This window comes from Anabrus simplex, chromosome 3 (assembly GCF_040414725.1).
Source record: "Anabrus simplex isolate iqAnaSimp1 chromosome 3, ASM4041472v1, whole genome shotgun sequence".
In the NCBI taxonomy this organism is placed as follows: Eukaryota; Metazoa; Arthropoda; class Insecta; order Orthoptera; family Tettigoniidae; genus Anabrus; species Anabrus simplex.
Genome location: NC_090267.1, coordinates 330,540,620 through 330,559,433, shown reverse-complemented (window position 1 = coordinate 330,559,433; position 18,814 = coordinate 330,540,620). Strand labels below are relative to the sequence as shown.

The window sequence follows — 18,814 nt, the reverse complement described above, 5'->3', positions numbered from 1 at the left end:
TAGCTCCTGTTTGTGGGGAATTTCTTCTGTATTTTGATGTCATGACCAAAAAAAAAAAAGTTTCTGCGATGAATGGGTGGTGAGCATTAGGCTCGTACATACCTTAGGTACCTGAATGTATCAAGGCTAACATGGTCCTGTCATTGAGTAAGAACTTTTATTGACTTTAGCTATTTTCTAATGCTCTGTGAGCACAAAGTTGTTATCTCCTTAAATAATTTATTGCTAACTAAGCTTATCTAACTCTATTGTCAATTAGCTTATTGTTAACTAATAATACAGGGTTTCCATAAACGAACTCTGGGGTTCTGAAGTTAAATATTTTAATGAAAACAAAAATTAAGGATAATGTGTTACACATGGTTTGAAAGGTAATATCGTTAAGTTCTTTGACAATTTAGTGCAGTTCAATATATTCTCCATTTGTGGCCTTAATACACCCTTGTCACAAAAAAGAAGAGTAACCTGGAAAATTATAGAGGATTGCCTATCTTGGACTGTACATATAATTTTTTTTTTCCAAGATCTCATATGGAAGGATTAAAGATCAACTAGAACAAGGTACTAGTAAATCAACCTCCGAAAAGGTTACGGCGTCCCCTGCAGGCGACGTGCAGTTCTCAGGGTACTGGGGGAACTGTGAGAAATGGGCAACAAGTAACTAACATTAAGATAGGGATAGTAAATCTTATGAACCTGACGGGACAGGCGGAAGAAGTAGTAGACTTCATGGAGAAGGAGAAGGTGGAAATGATGGGGCCGAGTGAAGTGAAATGGAAAGGTAATGGAAGGATGAAATTGAGGAAAAGATACAAATTATACTGGAGTGGTGGCCAAGAGGCAATAAATGGAATGGGACTAATAATTTTGAAGCAATTGGAGGAGTATACTGATGTACAGAGCACCCGAACACCATGTTCTATTTTGGGAATGTACAAGTAGTATTGAAGAGGTGGTGATTATTGTTTTAGGAAAATGTACAACTGAGCAGCCATCCTTGCAAGTAGCATTCCTTTAGCACTCTACACAAGCCATCTTCAACTACAGGGGTGTGAAGCCAAAATTCAGATGCTTCTTCAAGAAAGATTGCTTACACTGAAATGGAATATTTTTAAACTAGATGGCATGCTTAACAGTTGTAAGAGGAGAGAGTGATGATAAACTGCTTGAACAAAGCAACTTATCTTCATTTGACAAATGATGATACACTGGCAGATGAATTTACAGTATTTATTTAATGTATGGCTTTTAGTGCTAGGAGTGTCCCAAGGCATGATCGGCTCATCTGGTACAGGTCTTTCTACTTGACGTCTATGGCAACCTACACATCCGGATGAAGGGGGGTTATGATAATGAGGAAGGGAAATGGAAACGGCAGACAAACAATGATGACAAGGGGAGGAGGTAGCTGTGGTGATCTTTGTGATGTATGTAGGACAAAGTTACCACACATGAAGAGCACATTATTGACAAAATCCATAAGCAACTGATCAAACAAACACAATGATGAGTACAAGGGTGAACTCAACTTGCTAGTACTTACCAATGTACTCCATGGTGTTACACGCAATGGACACAGTGCAGCACTATACATCAAATTTTGTAGTGAATGAAAGCATAAATTATTTTAAATATGTTCTGTGCATTCTGGAATAGATATAAAAACAATCCATTTTGGATAATATTTAAAAAAAATTTAATACACATGTCCTTGTGTCTTTTTTCTTAATTCTCTGCACTGTTAGTATATTTTGTTCAACGTGTTTCTTTTTTGTTTTCTCCATGGTTTTCCTTATGCAATACAATTTTTAGGAGTTTGTAATGTAAGTGTTTTAAAACTGATTTATTTACTCTTCAATAATCATTTAAGAAAAAGCAAGGTAAACTACTGATAGGACTGAATGATCGAAATACACATAATACGCTTTCTATTTGTCAGTTAACAATTAACTTTATGTTTATTCTTAACCTCAGTGGCACAGCATTCCTCCCTTTCTGCTCAGCATGCAATCCTTATTACATCAAGTTTTCTTGCTCCACTCAAAAACATGCTAACAAGGTTACATTGTAAATTCTCCACTAACTTACCGTATAGTGTTTTCTTGCTTCTTCAACTTTATGCCAGTATTTATCTGTAATGCTTGCTTTTTTCTTCTCTTCTCTCAGTTCTTCTTCAGCTGCTTCTAATTCATCCAAAACTCTGGCAATATTCCTTAAAGCTCCTGATTTCAGATCCTCAGGTGCCTCAAAATTTTCATCCTCTATTATTGCTTTTAATTTGTGTACATTGAGCCTGGAAAGAAAGAATATCAGAGAACGTACACATGAACAATGAGAATGAAAAATGAGCAATTATTGATGCCATACTTATATTACAAAAATATTTTGAACTTCATACTTAACCATTAAAATAAGAAAAGAAAAAAATAATTTTTCGAATAAAGAAGATATATGCTATTGTCTGATGCCAAGTGCAGAATGAGAAAGGAGGAGGGTTTGCTGGTCTGGCACCCAGCTGTAAAACTCCCAACGCCGAGTATTGGGCAGCGGAAAATAACCTGACTCCCTAAGGGGGCCAACAGCTTCGGACGAATGAGCCCCTTTAGGCGGGGTGATGGTCCCCACAGTGGAGGAAATTCCACTGGAATCCATCATGCAGCATCTGTTCTCTAGGTTAGAGGCAGCTGCACAAGGCGTCTGTACTCCAGAGGAGTGGCCCCATTATCACCTCATTGAATCACATCCAGAGTTGTAATTCGGGACCTAGTCCCACAACGGTGACACCTTGACAGTCAACCATGGAAGGTCTTTTAAGGAATACTCCACCAGCTGAACCAAGAGTTCAGAGAAGGCAGCATTCGGATATGGAGGGTTACCACTTACAAGATACCGTGAACTCAGAGGCACGGAAATACCCCAGTAACACATACATGAACGAGACAAAATCAAGAATCAAACCAAAGGAAATAACATACAATATAAACACACAATATAAACTCACTCATGCAAACCGGTAAACTAAAAGTGATCAACGACATAATGGACCAACACAAATTTCTTATCATGGGATTACAGGAAATTAGAAACACTGACCAGGATGCCTTGGAATCTCAAGGGTACAGACGTTATAAAGGTATACCCAAGAAGAGTGATAAAGAATGTCACACAATTCAGAACAGGATTTTTGGTCAGCATTAAAATAAAAAACTCAGTTCAAGAATTCAAATCACAGTTTCCACTATTCTCAACGCTCGCCTTAAAGCATCTAATAAAATCCATACTATAATAAATGCCCATGCTCCCACTAATGATAAAAACAACTCCTAAAAAGACCATGAGGAAACAGAAGTATTTTGGGACCTATTGGTCCAGACCATAGATAACATCCCCAAATATCATGTAAAATTATTAATAGGCGACTTCAACGCTCAATAGGCAGAGAAAGAAAATATCGTGACATCATCGGAAAATGGTCAGCATACAAGAAAACAAATAAAAATGGAGAGAGACTAGTTGACCTGTGTAGAAACCATAACTTATCTCAAATCTACATGTTTTAAGAGAAAACCTCAAAAACTCAAAACATGGAAACACCCTGACTACACTAAAAGAGAATGGCAACTGGATCACATCTGCATGGACAAATACCACCACAAAGAGATCTATAACATCAAAGTCCTCTGAGGAATAGACACAGGTTCAGATCACTACATAGTTAAAATTAAACTTAAACTCACTCCCCAGGAGACAACAAAAGCAAGCCCCTAAAATTAAAACAAAAAATATAGATCCTACCCAGCTAATCAATAACAAAAATTACCAGAAAGCAACTGAAAAAATCAAAATCAAAATAAACTTGAAGACTTAGTACACAACCTTAAACAAATTGCAGAAGACCTGGCTCCAATTAAACCACATAAAAAACACGAATGATGGAACAGTGAATGTGATGAAACAGTGGAGAAAAGAAACTACCCAAGTCTTAAGATGAATAAAAAGACAGCATCATAAGGACAGACCGCAGTTAATTGAAGAACAATTCAATAAAACTCAATCAAGGGACTACTACAAAACCTTCAGAAAACATCTCCAAAAATATGAACCCCCGACACTACTGATGAAAGATGAAAATGGTAAGCTCATAACAATAACGACAATGCAGAAATTATGGCTAAATATTTCAACAAGCTTTTAAAGGAACCTACAGAATTCGTTCATTTGGACACCAAAACCCCAATAAAAACACCACCAGAGAACATTAATCCCCCACAATAAAGGAAGTCTACCAAGCACTGAATAAATTAAAAAACTACAAAGCGCCAGGAGATCAGACCTTTGCGGAAATCTGGAAATATGCAGGAAGATCAGCAAAAGTTGCCCTCCATCAACAACTTGTCTCTATCTGGATTACAGAAGAACTACCAGAACACTGGACACAGCCCTCATTCATCCACTGTACAAAAAAGGAGACAAAACTGACCCTAATAACTACAGGGGAATCTCGCTCCTAGACATAACATAAAAAATATTTTCAATAATCATCCTTAACCTGTAGAGAGCCAGACAACGATATATCGTATATACGCGTAAAGTGCCAACCACGATATATCCTTGTTTGGATAGCACGCAATTCTATACGAGTCAGTACAGATTGCAACATCTTATGTGTTGAGTCCATAGAGAATTTTCATTAGATTTTAAGTACGCTGCTAGATAGTGCATAAATTCATTCGTTATCATGCATTGAATTTCTAAAGTCTGTGTTCATCTACGAAGTATGATCTCCATGCCGCATAAGTAAAATGGCGACTAGCGGGAGAAGTTATTTTGTTAACGATAACGAACCAGCTGTATATCTTAATCATTTTTAGTGAAGGAGAGGATGATGAAGACTCAGATGAGAAATTCATTCTTCCAACAAGTAAGGAAGGGGAAAGTGAAAATGTTATTGGGAGTAATAACGGCGAGTTTTCTGTAAACACTCCATCACGTGCTTTGTCCGAGTGTAAATAATGAAAGTGGTAATGACCGTCTGAGTGACAGTACTGATGATGATGATGATGATGATGGCTGTAACAATAACCAACAGCAACATTTCCTGATTTCCGTGAAATTCAATTAGGTCAAGGTACAAAATACCAACCCTCACCTGATTATTATGATACTCCTGGCCCAAGACATGCCCCTTCAGACGAAAACCTATAGCGAATTTTTATTTTATTTTTCACGGCTCAATTATGGAACTTCATAACTACGGAGACAAACAGATATGAGAAATCACGTCTTGTCACCACATGCCAGAGCACACCAGTGCCGCCCAATTACATTGACTGAAATGAAGGCTTTCATTGCTGTTTTGTTGGAAATAATTATAAGTAGAAGGCCGAGCATATTTTCTTATTGGGTCAAAAACTTCTGTTATATTTGTTGGTTTGGAAATATGTTCTCAAGAAACAGATTCCAACTGATCTTGAAATTCTTTGATCTTGTGAACAATGATAATCTATCACCATATGGTTACCCTGACTATAACCCATTTGCCAGGTTCGATCCCATTGTTGGATATGACAACTGTATATTATGATACCATTGTACATAACTCTTAAAATACTTAAGATAAAAATGTGAAACTTTACATGTTTATTCAACTGAAATAGGACATTTCAAAAAAGTCATCAATATTCATCGTTGAGTTGAATTTTCTGATTTTTTCTGTTTTGATTCTAATTTTTAATTTTTGGTGTTTTAAAAGTGTTAGGAAAATATTTTTTTCAAAACACCCAAGAGCATTTTAGTGTTGTAATTTAGTTCAGTAGTAAAAGTGTCTTCTTGTTAATATTTAATAAAAATTTTGAGTCATAGTTATAATATTTGTGAACTATATAGGCCAGAGAGTGAGAACCTGCAAAATTCTCTAAATCTGCCTGGCACTCTTGGCATACTGTGAGCACCTGGGCCTGGCACTAAGACGGTTAAGGATAAGTTTACAACTTGAGAAAGAACTAGAAGAATATCAAGGAGGTTTCAGACCCTGGAGGAGCTGTTCTGATCAGATCATGAGTCTTAAGTTGATAATGGACTATAACAGGAGAAGAAACAGAGAAATGGTGATAACATTAGTAGATTTCAAGAAAGCTTATGATTGCATCCATAGAGAATCTGTTTAAAATTTTAAGACACCTTGGACTATACCCCAAATTAATAAACATGATAAAATTGACTCTCACTAACACCAAATCAAAAGTGAGGTTTAGGGGTGAAACATCAGACACATTTGAAATTAAAACTGGACTACAGCAGGGAGATGGGCTCTCACCACTATTATTTAAGTAATTGTGCTCTAGAAATGGTAATGAGGGAATGGTTTAGGAAATGTCCTTTAAAAATAAAGATGGGTCGAAAAATCAAAACAAATTGCCTGGGCTTCGCTGGTGATTTAGCATTACTAGCAGTGGACATAAAAGAAGCGTAAACCAATCAGAACTTTAAAACATTGCAAATAAAATTGACCTGAAAATATCATTTGAAAAAACAGAAATTATGCCTCAAAAACCAACACAACTAAAAGAAGTTGCCATAAATGGTAATAAAATCAAAATAGTAACTCAGTTTAAGTATCGTGGAGAAGTAATAAAACATAACCTAAATGAAAAAATTTCAATTCAAACAAGAACAAATAGATTAGCTAAAGCACAAAAATTAACATGGGATATCTACAAAAAGAAATGTCTATCAATAAATGCAAAAATAAAACACTACAGCACAGTTATAAAACCAGAAGTTACACATGCAACAGAAACACTTTTTCACCTGAATAAACAATCAAAGACTTACAACTTCAGAAAATTGAAAGGAGGATTGGAAGAACCTGCATCAACAAAATATCCCAGAAAGATGGACAGTGGCGGATAATACTTAACAAAATCATGTACAAAGAGCTAGAACCCATTACAGATACTATGCGTAAGAGGAGACTGGGACCGGGCGAGTTGGCCTTGCGGTTAGGAGCGCGCGGCTGTGAGCTTGCATCCGGGAGATAGTGGGATCGAATCCCACTGTCGGCAGCCCTGAAGATGGTTTTCCGTGGTTTCCCGTTTTCACACCAGGCAAATACTGGGGCTGTACCTTAATTAAGGCTACGGCCGCTTCCTTCCAACTCCTAGGCCATTCCTATCGCATAGTCGCCAGAAGACTTATCTGTGTCAGAGCGACGTAAAGCCACGAGCAAATAAAAGGAGACTGGGATTCTTTGGACATATCATGAGGATGGAGGGATTCGAGACTTCTGAAACATCTAGTACAACACAATCTCTTCTCAAAAAATACCACAACAGGATGTAAATGGATCAGAGAAGTAAGAGAGGATCTGAAGGAAATAGGCCTTACAATGGAAGACACCATAAATAAGATAAAACTGAATACAAAACTCAAGAATACAAACCTCTGCTTTACCCCTACACAAAAAAAACCAACACCACGCATACATTTCTTTTGCTGTTTGTTTTACGTCACACCGACACAGATAGGTCTTATGGTGACTATGGGACAGTAAAGGCCTAGGAATGGGAAGGAAGTGGCCGTGGCCTTAATTAAGGAACAGCCCCAGCATTTGCCTGGTGTGAAAATGGGAAACCACGGAAAACCATTTTCAGGGCTGCTGACAGTGGGGTTCGAACCCACTATCTCCCGGACGCAAGTTCACAGCTGCGCGCTCCTAACCGCACGACCAAGTCACCCAGTCACGCATATTTTCAACTGAGGAAAGGGCACGAAGATCGGAGCATCTGTAGAAGTACTGGGAGGACCGTAAAGCCTGAACAATCCCTTCAAAGAGACCTGAACAATGGACTGACTAAAGTGGTCCTATGCGGTCATAAAATAAGATGATGAAGAAGAAGAAGAAGAAGAAGAAGAAGAAAGAAAGAAAGAAAGAAAGAAAGAAAGAAAGAAAGAAAGAAAGAAAGAAAGAAAGAAAGAAGATATGCAGGTTCTTAATCCCGAAGAGTGCAGCAGCTGGCTGATCAACTATACAACACGACCAAGTCACCCAGTCACGCATATTTTCAACTGAGGAAAGGGCACGAAGATCGGAGCATCTGTAGAAGTACTGGGAGGACCGTAAAGCCCGAACAATCCCTTCAAAGAGACCTGAACAATGGACTGACTAAAGTGGTCCTATGCGGTCATAAAATAAGATGATGAAGAAGAAGAAGAAAGAAAGAAAGAAAGAAAGAAAGAAAGAAAGAAAGAAGATATGCAGGTTTTTAATCCCGAAGAGTGCAGCAGCTGGCTGATCAACTATACAACAAAAATAAGTTTCCTACAAGGAAACCATTATTTAATTTCATCGATTGCAAATGTTAAAACAATTCAGCTCTTTAGGCTTTCTTAATCGTGAAATTACCAGCGTTTCAAAACCTTATTATTGATATAAAGGTCAAAGGCAGGCATTTATACAAGTGGAGGTACATGCTTCCCCTAGTGCACCGTCACTGCATTGTCCTTGCAGTAGTGTCTCAACAGCGCACTAGCCACCAGCGACTTGGAAAGGTGTATTTAAAGATAAAAATTTCATTGTTCCGTATTGAAAGTATTAACGTTAAAAATTAAATAATTGAAAAAGAGGTTCAACCTATTCAATACATAAGAGAAAGAAATGTAGTGATTACATTTTTATTTAATAGTAACTATAAATGGGACCGGTTTCGACCCTAGTCCAGGTCATCGTCAGCCGTAAAAACATGTAAAACAATGCATATGAAAAAGAAAAAGATTAAGTGAACTCTGGATCGGTGTAAGATGAAACATAAATTAACGATGGGGGTAGAAATTGAAGACTGGAAATTCCAAAGGGGCTAAGTACCAAAATGAAAGTTTTGAGATAATTAAAGAAAAACAAATTTATTCCCTGAAGAATTACTTGATACAAATAATACACTCATATTGCACACTAGAGGCTGCTGTGGCCTGGTAGTTAACTCACAGACTTAACTGAACAACTAGTAAGCACATAGTACCAAAACAAAAATGATAATTTAGAAAAGGGCTAAGTCCATTTATCTTTTGATGACAAAAGGGGTAAGTCCATTTTTCTTCTGATGTAAACAAATTATTACAATAGCAAGAGGATGTGGAAGGAGAGTAACAAATACCTTCTTGTGACATTTTACACACTTTTAACTACAAATATCCTGGTAAAACTTCCTATATTCTTCAGGTAAATATTGAATAATGCTTAAAAGGTCTTTCTTCTTCTCCTTTGAAATACAATGGCGGTTCTCAACTTGCTTTATTTCAATGTGTTGGAAATCTGAAACAGATTTTCCCTTCTTCAGGACATTAAATGTCGTCCACTATTCAAGTTCATTCAGGGTTCTTCGTATTTTGACTTCTCCTGGGGCAGTTACCCTGATCCAAGATGCAGTTGTTATATTCAGTTTGTTGGTGGTGAGCAAGTTATCTGCTGCTGTGTTAAAGTCCAGAAAGTGAGAGTCATGCATTTCCAAAACTCTGAATGGCTTTGCATGACGTGATGATCTCACTAACTTCATCAGATCATCGGGAATAAAACACTTCACTGTCTTCTTTCTCTTTTCGATCATTGCGAAATCTCGATCGCATGCCAGAAAGCTATGTCCAGATATGAGATATTTATGGTCAATACAATCAAACACACCACAAGAAACAAGGAACATGTACACGAATAGCATTACTTTGTTTTTATTTTGTACGGAACAGTTGTCACTCCATACACACAGCTTTCTCTTCATTGTAATGCTATGTAGTTGATTGAAAAATGTAAATAAACAGGACGCGATTTCATTGGCCCCCCTGCCACCTTCACTCTCATTCCACATACACATCGTTGCGTCACCAGTATCATGCATATGTACTCCGAAATTGTAACATGAGAGTTGCCTTAGATAGAACATATCTGAATGTGTAAGGAATGGTACAAACATTACCTGCTGGAGATCTATGGATACAGTGCACGTATCACTATCTGGTAACGTTGCAAAAATTGCATCCCTTCTTAACAGTGATGCGGCTTTTTCGGCTTTGCGATGGTGCAACTCAAGTTCTTGCTTAGCTTTGTAAGCATTCTGGTGATTTGCCTTAGCTTCTAGAACGAGTCGGTCACATGTTCGGCATGTATCTGATCGTGGCTTTCGCAAGGATACATGTGAAAAATCCGTAAGGAAAACTTTTCTGTAAAATTTATATGTCACATTAGTATCTGGATATTTTAGTTTAAAAGCAGTAAATAGCCTGTTCATATTAAGATCAGGACTTAAGTACTCCTTCGTTGTACGCTTTCGACTGTAGTGACTCACATCTCTAGGCAATATTTTAATGTGGTTCCGAACCATCTGCCAATCTTCGTCTGTGTATTTTCTGTTAAATGCTCCTCCTCTTTTGTCTTCGAAAACGGTATCACCACACTTTTTCTTCTGCGCCATCAACTGTATTTTTTTCTTCGAAATACCAAAAAAACATCCATAAAGGTCTTCTTACATACCTGCTTATGTCCACCCACACCATCAGGAACCGTAAAAATCAATGTACACTGGCGGCGACTTCGCTGTGGATCTGCATACTTTCCGTTTCGCCGACGTTGAACTGGAATAACATCCATGAGCCCCATTAAAAAAGTGCGTTGTGTCTGCTCATCTTCCTGGTAGAACATAGTAAATAAATTCGTCTTATGTTCTGCTGAAAAGGAGTGACAATCATACCCGCATTTGCAGGTAACCTAAAAGCAAAATATTGCAAACGTGTTAGTTGTAATGCAACAAAGTTATATTTATATATTACTGTCGCTAATAACACTACAAGAAATCCAGGAAACTACTATAATATTCAATGCATATCATGCAATATTACTGTGAAGCATTAAATTTTAACGCACTGATCTCATACCTGCATGCTTGGCCGTTGCTTGGGTGATATTGCTTTTCCTGTTCTTGTCTTGTATGATAAACCAGACACTCTCCTTTTCTTCTCCACCACTCTCTTACTTACACTTTCGGGTTTTCTTTTCATTGTTTTTGGTCCAGCACAGTCTATAGAATCACTACGCACTGTAACATCAGCCATCTTCATTAACATATGGCGACTGATAAAGAGCAGACCGCCAGTGGCAGAAAGTGGACTTAGCCCCTATCGACATTCATCATGCGCTGGATGTACCACCCGCGCAATCTAGGAGCAGTCATAGGAAACTATCAGGAGCACGTACGGACTTGGAACCTTTCTTCAGGCATTGGCCTTGATACATACCTCCTACAGGCAGCAAAATCCCATTTTTCACAAAAATGGTACTTAGCCCCTTTGGAATTTCCAGTCTTCAATTGTGAGTCACTTAAAAGAAAACAGTACGTAATATTAAGAATGGTAGTATGGCACATGCAATGATAGGCAAAGTCTCACAATGTTTATGAATATTGGAGAACGGTCAAATGGGTCAGTTTCCACACTCTGTCAGGCACAAAGCCACAACACTATCAAATAACATATGAAGATCATAATAACTTGAAGTCGCAGACGAATAAATTTGTAGAAGCAAACCGCCAGCTCCCGGTGATCAGCGCGGCACATTCAAGGTCATGTGCTGCGGTCTCGAATGCCAAAGTAGAATGGAGAATATCCTGAAGGTCCAGTATTTGTCTCGGTTGCGGGAAGTTAAGTACATATATATAGAAATATACAACGCAAATCAGTATAATTGAATGAGTAATTGTGTTCCTGCTAAGTTCTTGGAAAACAGTTAACTTGAAAAAACAATTGTAAAGAGAAAAAAATATAGTAAAAAGCGCAATATCGGAAAACAAATGAAAACTTATATGCACAGTGCGCTATTTTTTTAAATTGAAAAAATTTAGGTCACGATTGAAGTAGTCAAAGTTGGCGCAAGACAAGAGTTAAAATTTGAAAGAGGAGAACCGAAATGAAGGTAGATGATTTTTTTTTTTTTTAAATAGAAAAGGTAGAATAAATTAACAGAGGAAGAGTGATAGTGAAATAGCATAGTTTCACCAGTATTGACAATGACATGAATATACTTAAAATCATTAACAAAGGCCCCCTCTTAAACATTACTGAAAATTGCTTTATCCACCTTGACCAGTACTTCAACCCTAATTTCAATTTAAACGACATTTCTGAAAAACCCAACATCCTTTTTGACTTCCTAATTCTTCTCAAAAATTCCAAATTCCAAATCCCCAATTCTATTTTCCATGCCTTACAAAGTTCCCACCCACATTTTCTACCTCCAATAACCCACCCTGAACTACCCCTCCTTCATTTCCCTATCTTATCCTTCCTCAACACCATCTAACTTCAATTTCTTTTATTCTTTCTCTTATTTCACTATCACTCTTCCTCTGTTAATTTATTCTCCTTTTTCTATTTTAAAAAAAAAATCATCTACCTTCATTTCGGTTCTCCTCTTTCAAATTTTAACTCTTGTCTTGCGCCAACTTCGACTACTTCAATCATGACCTAAATTTTTTCAATTTAAAAAAATAGCGCACTGTGCATATAAGTTTTCATTTGTTTTCCGATATTGCGCTTTTTACTATATTTTTTACTCTTTACAATTGTTTTTTCAAGTCAACTGTTTTCCAAGAACTTAGCAGGAGCACAATTACTCATTCAATTATACTGATTTGCGTTGTGTATTTCTATATATACGTACTTAACTTCCCACAACCGAGACAAATACTGGACCTTCAGGATATTCTCCACTCTACTTTGGCGTTCGAGACCGCAGCACATGACCTTGAATGTGCCGCGCTGATCACCGGGAGCTGGCGGTTTGCTTCTACAAATCTATTCGTCTGCGACTTCAAGTTATTTATGATCTTCATATGTTATTTCATAGTGTTGTGACTTTGTGCCTGACAGAGTGTGGAAACTGACCCATTTGACCGTTCTCCAATATTCATAAACATTGTGAGACTTCGCCTATCATTGCGTGTGCCATACTACCATTCTTAATATTATGTACTGTTTTCTTTTAAGTGACTCACAATTTCTACCCCCATCGTTAATTTATGTTTCATCTTATACCGATCCAGAGTTCACTTAATCTTTTTCTTTTTCATATGCATTGTTTTACATGTTTTTATGGCTGACGATGACCTGGACTAGGGTCGAAACCGGTCCCATTTATAGTTACTATTAAATAAAAATGTAATCACTACATTTCTTTCTCTTATGTATTGAATAGGTTGAACCTCTTTTTCAATTATTTAATTTTTAACGTTGGAAAGGTGTAGTAATCCAACTGATGAGCCCACTGCTACACTGGGGCGAAACACTTGTAATTTCAAGATTGCAAAAGCCTAAAAAGAGTTTAAATGTTTTTAACATTTGCAGTCGATGAAATTAAATTATGTTTTCCTTCTAGGAACCTTATTTTTGATATAAAGGCCAAAGGCAGGCATTTATATAAGTGGAGGCACATCACTACATTGTCCTACATAAAAGGCTTGCAGTGGTATCTCAACGGTGCACTAGCCGCCAGCGTCTTGGAAAGATGTAGCAATCCAATTGATGAGCCCACTGCTACACTGGGACGAAACACTGGTAATTTCATGACTGAAAAAGCCTAAAGAGTTTAAATGTTTTTTACTATACAACAAGGTTCAAAATTTGGGTATTATAAGATGAAATTTTCACAAGAAAAATCATGTGGTGTTAGGAAGGGCACTCATTCCGCTTGAAAACCCCAGTCAAAACCTTAAATGAATCTGACATACAACTGCATGATGATATTTCTATACACAGGATGTGTTACAGAGCCATAATAAATACGATGAGCATATACATCACCAAACCACACCCTCTATGTAAGGGTGTCTACCGAGTTCCATTTTCAAAATTCCAGTATATTCAGTATAACTATCAGCAACATTCCAGTACCTAATGCTATGAATTTTTTTAAAGTTCTTTAGGAAGAATTAAACCTCTGATGACTTCAAGTTTGTAAATTTTTGTCAATAAATGCATATTTTGTTTTTAATAAATTCAGTTAGCCTTGGAGCTGGACTTACATCAGAAGGGAAGATTCTTTTAATCAGTCTCTTTCTGTCCATCCTCAGTATGTGTTCATAGAACTGTACCCTTCCCTTCCTGATTAATTCAACTGCTCCTTCTGTCTTCTGGTAAAATTCTTTGTTAGGTCTGAGTCTCTTCTCCCCAGCTTTTATCTTTTGAGCCCAGAGCTTTTCTGACTATTTTTCTTTCTTTCTTCCTTCCTGATGTCTTTAAATCCATCTTTCCCAATCATGTCCATCGTTTCTGCTACATGTAAGCTTTCGAGTTTAGTGACTGTGTCTAGCTAGGTGCTTTAATTTAGCCCCATAGGATGGCACCTTCTTCTTGTACATTTCCTTTATCAACTGATGAGCTATTTCCATTCTTCTTGCCAGCTCTGTAATGGCATCTTTTATTGACTCATTCTCTTTTATTTTTCTCCTGAGTACTTCAAGCTCTTAACTCTCTTTATCTTTTCCCCCCTCAACTCCAAGTGATCAGGGGCCTATTTGATGTCGGTCATGAACTTGGTCTTCCCGTGTGAGACTTGCAGCCCAGTCTTCTTTTCTATTAGCTAGAGCTCATCATACCTTTTCTTCGCTCTTGCAATGTCATTGGTAAGAATCACATACTGTCAGCAAATGCCAAGCAATCTATTCCTATACTCTCCTTAGTTCTCCCGATCCTGAAAGCTTCTTTATCCAAAATTTCCCTCCTCCATTCTCGAATTACTTTTGCCAGGACACAGTTTAACAGGATTAGCAAGAGCCTTAATCCAGTTTTGATCTCGAAAGGCTCTGGTATCTTTCCCCCCATGAACTTGTTTTTGAACAGGTGCTGCTGATGGTCTAGCTGATTAAATTCATTTTATTGTCCATTGTCAACTTTTCTAGGACTACCATCAGGGTCTTTCTGTCAATGGAGTCTACAAGGATGGCTACATTACTTGTCATGGCTTAACATCCTGTACTTTATGATACTCTTAAGGTTGAAGTTTTATTCTGTGCATAATCTACCTTTTCTGAAGCCTGCTTGGTATTCACCCAGTTCTTGATCCAGTATCCCTTCTGCTCTAGTTCGTAGTGCTTTAGAGAATACCTTTCATGGGACCGAAAGTACAGAAATTCCTCTATAATTTTTTGTAAAGTGGAGTGTCCCAATGATGCAGATAGCCGAGCCGCAGGTGCAACCATATCGGAAGGGTATCTGTTGAGAGACCAGACTAACGAATGGTTCATCGACAGGGGGGTAGCAGCCTTTCAGTAGTTGCAAGGGCGGCAGTCTAGATGAGCGACTGATACGGCCTTGTAATAATACTCAACCTAACTTAGCTGTGTAGATACTGCTTCACGGCCGAAAGCAACGGGAAACTACAGCCGTAACTAACTCCTGAGGACATGCAGCTCTCTCTGTATGAATGATGTACTGATAATAGCTTCCTCCCGGGTAAAATATTCCGGAGGTAAACTAGTCCCCCATTCGGATCTCCGGGTGGGAACTACACGAGAGGGGGCGATCATCAGGAAGATGGATACTGACATTCTGCGAGTCAGAGAGTGGTATGTTAGAAGTTTGAATCGTTGTGGTAGGTTAGAGGATCTGAAAAGGGAGATGGATAGGCTAAAGTTAGATGTAGTTGGTATAAGTGAAGTACGTTGGCAGGAAGAACAAGATTTTTGGTCAGGCGACTACCGAATTATCAACACAAAATCAAACAGGGAAAATGCAGGAGTTGGTTTAATAATGAATAAGAAAATAGAGCAGCGAGTAAGCTACTACGACCAGCATAGTGAAAGAATTATTGTCGTCAAGATAGACACCTAACCAATGCCCACCACAATAGTGCAGGTCTATATGCCTACTAGTTCAGCGGATGATGAATTAACTGATGTTATTTGTTTTACGTCCCACTAACTACTCTTTTACGGTTTTCGGAGATGCCAAGGTGCCGGAATTTAGTCCCGCAGGAGTTCTCCTACGTCCCAGTAAATCTACCGACCCAAGGCTGACGTATTTGAGCACCTTCAAATACCACCGGACTGAGCCAGGATCGAAACTGCCAAGTTGGGGTCAGAAGGCCAGCAGCGAATGATGAAGAAATCGAAAGAATATATGAGGAGATAGAAGATTTAATACAATACGTAAAAGGTGGCGAGAATCTATTGTGATGGGAGACTGGAATGCAGTGGTAGGCCAAGGAAGAGAAGGTAGTACAGTACGAGAATTTGGATTGGGACAAAGGAAAGAAAGAGGAAGTCAGCTGGTTGAATTCTGAACTGGTCATAATTTAGTCCTTGCCAATACTTGGTTCAAACTCCACAAACGACGGCCGTATACGTGGGCGAGACCTGGAGACACTGGAAGGTATTAAATAAACTTCATTATGATTAGGCAGAGATTCAGAAACCAGGTGTTGGATTGCAAAACTTTCCCAGGAGCAGACGTGGACTCTGACCACAACTTGTTGATCATGAAATGCCATCTGAAGTTGAAGAAATTGAAGGAAGGAAAGAATGCAAAAAGATGGGATCTAGACAAGTTGAAAGAAAAGAGTGTGAGGGATTGTTTCAAGGAACATGTTGCACAAGGAATAAATGAAAAGGCTGAAGGAAACACTATAGAGGAAGAGTGGAGAGTCATGAAAAATGAAGTCAGTAGGGCTGGTGAAGAAATGTTAGGAAGGAAGAAAAGATCAACTAAGAATCAGTGGATAACTCAGGAGATACTAGACCTGATTGATGAACGACGAAAATACAAGAATGCTAGAAATGAAGAGGGCAGAAAAGAATACAGGCGATTAAAGAATGAAGTGGATAGAAAGTGCAAGGTAGTTAAGGAAGAATGGCTGAAGGAGAAGTGCAAGGATGTCGAAGGCTGTATGATCCTGGGAAAGGTAGATGCTGCATACAGGAAAATCAAGGAAACCTTTGGAGAAAGGAAATCTAGGTGTATGAATATTAAGAGCTCAGATGGAAAGCCACTTCCAGGGAAAGAAGACAAAGCAGAAAGATGGCAGGAGCATATCCAACAGTTGTATCAAGGTAAAGATGTAGATAATTTGGTTCTGGAACATGAAGATGCTGTTGATGCTGATGAAATGGGAGACCCAATTTTGAGGTCAGAGTTTGACAGAGCTGTGAGTGACCTAAATAGGAACAAGGCACCTGGAATTGATGACATTCCCTCTGAATTACTGACTGCCTTAGGAGAAACCAGCATGGCAAGGTTATTTCATTTAGTGTGCAAGATGTATGAGACAGGAGAAGTCCCATCCGATTTTCGGAAGAATGTTGTTATACCTATTCCCAAGAAAGCCGGTGCTAACAGGTGTGAAAACTACCGCACCATTAGTTTAGTATCTCATGCCTGCAAAATTTTAACACGTATTATTTACAGAAGAATGGAAAAACAAGTTGAAGCTGAGTTGGGAGAAGATCAATTTGGCTTCAGAAGAAATGTAGGAACACGTGAAGCAATCCTGACTTTACGTCTGATCTTAGAGGATCGAATCAAGGAGGACAAGCCCACATACATGGCATTTGTAGATCTAAAAAAGGCATTCGATAATGTCGATTGGACCAAGCTATTTATGATTCTGAAGATGATAGGGATCAGATACTGAGAACGGAGAAATATCTACAATCTGTATAAAAATCAGCCTGCAGTGATAAGAATCATCGAGGGCTTTGAAAAAGAAGCAGCAATCCAGAAAGGAGTGAGGCAAGGCTGCAGTTTGTCCCCTCTCCTTTTCAATGTTTACACAGAACAAGCAGTAAAGGAAATCAAAAAAAAATTTGGAAAGGGAATCACAGTCCAAGGAGAGGAAATCAAAACCTTGAGATTTGCCGGTGATATTGTTATTTTATCTGAGACTGCAGAAGATCTCGAGAAGTTGCTGAATGGTATGGATGAAGTCTTGGGTAAGGAGTACAAGATTAAAATAAATAAGTCCAAAACAAAAGTAATGGAGTGCACTCGAAGGCAGGTGATGTAGGAAATATTAGATTAGGAAGTCTTAAAGGAAGTAGATGAATATTGTTACTTGGGTAGTAAAATAACTAACGATGGCAGAAGTAAGGAGGACATAAAAAGCAGACTAGCACAAGCAAGGAAGAGCTTTCTTAAGAAAATACATTTGCTCACTTCAAACATTGATATCGGAATTAGAAAGATGCTTTTGAAGACATTCGTGTGGAGCGTGGCATTGTATGGAAGTGAAACATGGACGATAACTAGCTCAGAAAGAAAGAGAATAGAAGCTTTTGAAATGTGGTGTTACAGAAGAATGCTGAAGGTGAGATGGATAGACAGAATCACGAATGAAGAGATACTGAATCGAATTGGTGAGAGGAGATCGATTTGGCTAAATTTGACGAGAAGAAGAGTTAGAATGATAGGACACATCTTAAGACACCCAGGACTTGTTCAGTTCGTTTTTGAAGGAAGTGTAGGTGGTAAGAACGATAGGGGTAGACCAACGTATGAATATGACAAGCAGATTAGAGTAGATGTACGATGCAATAGTTACGTAGAAATGAAAAGGTTTAGCACATGATAGGGTGGCATGGAGGGCTGCATCAAACCAGTCTATGGACTGATGACTCAAACAACAACAACAACAACATCAAGAATAATGGTCTTTTGGGCCAAATCACTCAGCTGATGTACAAGTTTCAAGTCAAGAACATATGAGAGTAAATTATTGGTTCGGACCTGATTATGACATCTTACCCAAGAATAGTAACTGATCTTGTTTCCAGTGTTGTACTGC

General features: G+C 38.2%; 1 protein-coding gene across 1 annotated transcript in view; it reads right to left on the bottom strand.

Moving 5' to 3' along the window:
• Mitofilin (inner membrane mitochondrial protein mitofilin) overlaps nt 1–18,814 on the bottom strand; it is a 197,711-nt gene that overhangs the window by 71,457 nt on the left and 107,440 nt on the right. The window contains exon 7 of the mRNA XM_067143176.2: nt 2,089–2,293. Within this exon, the coding sequence (XP_066999277.2) occupies nt 2,089–2,293 (205 nt within the window). The remainder of the gene's footprint in view (nt 1–2,088; nt 2,294–18,814) is intronic.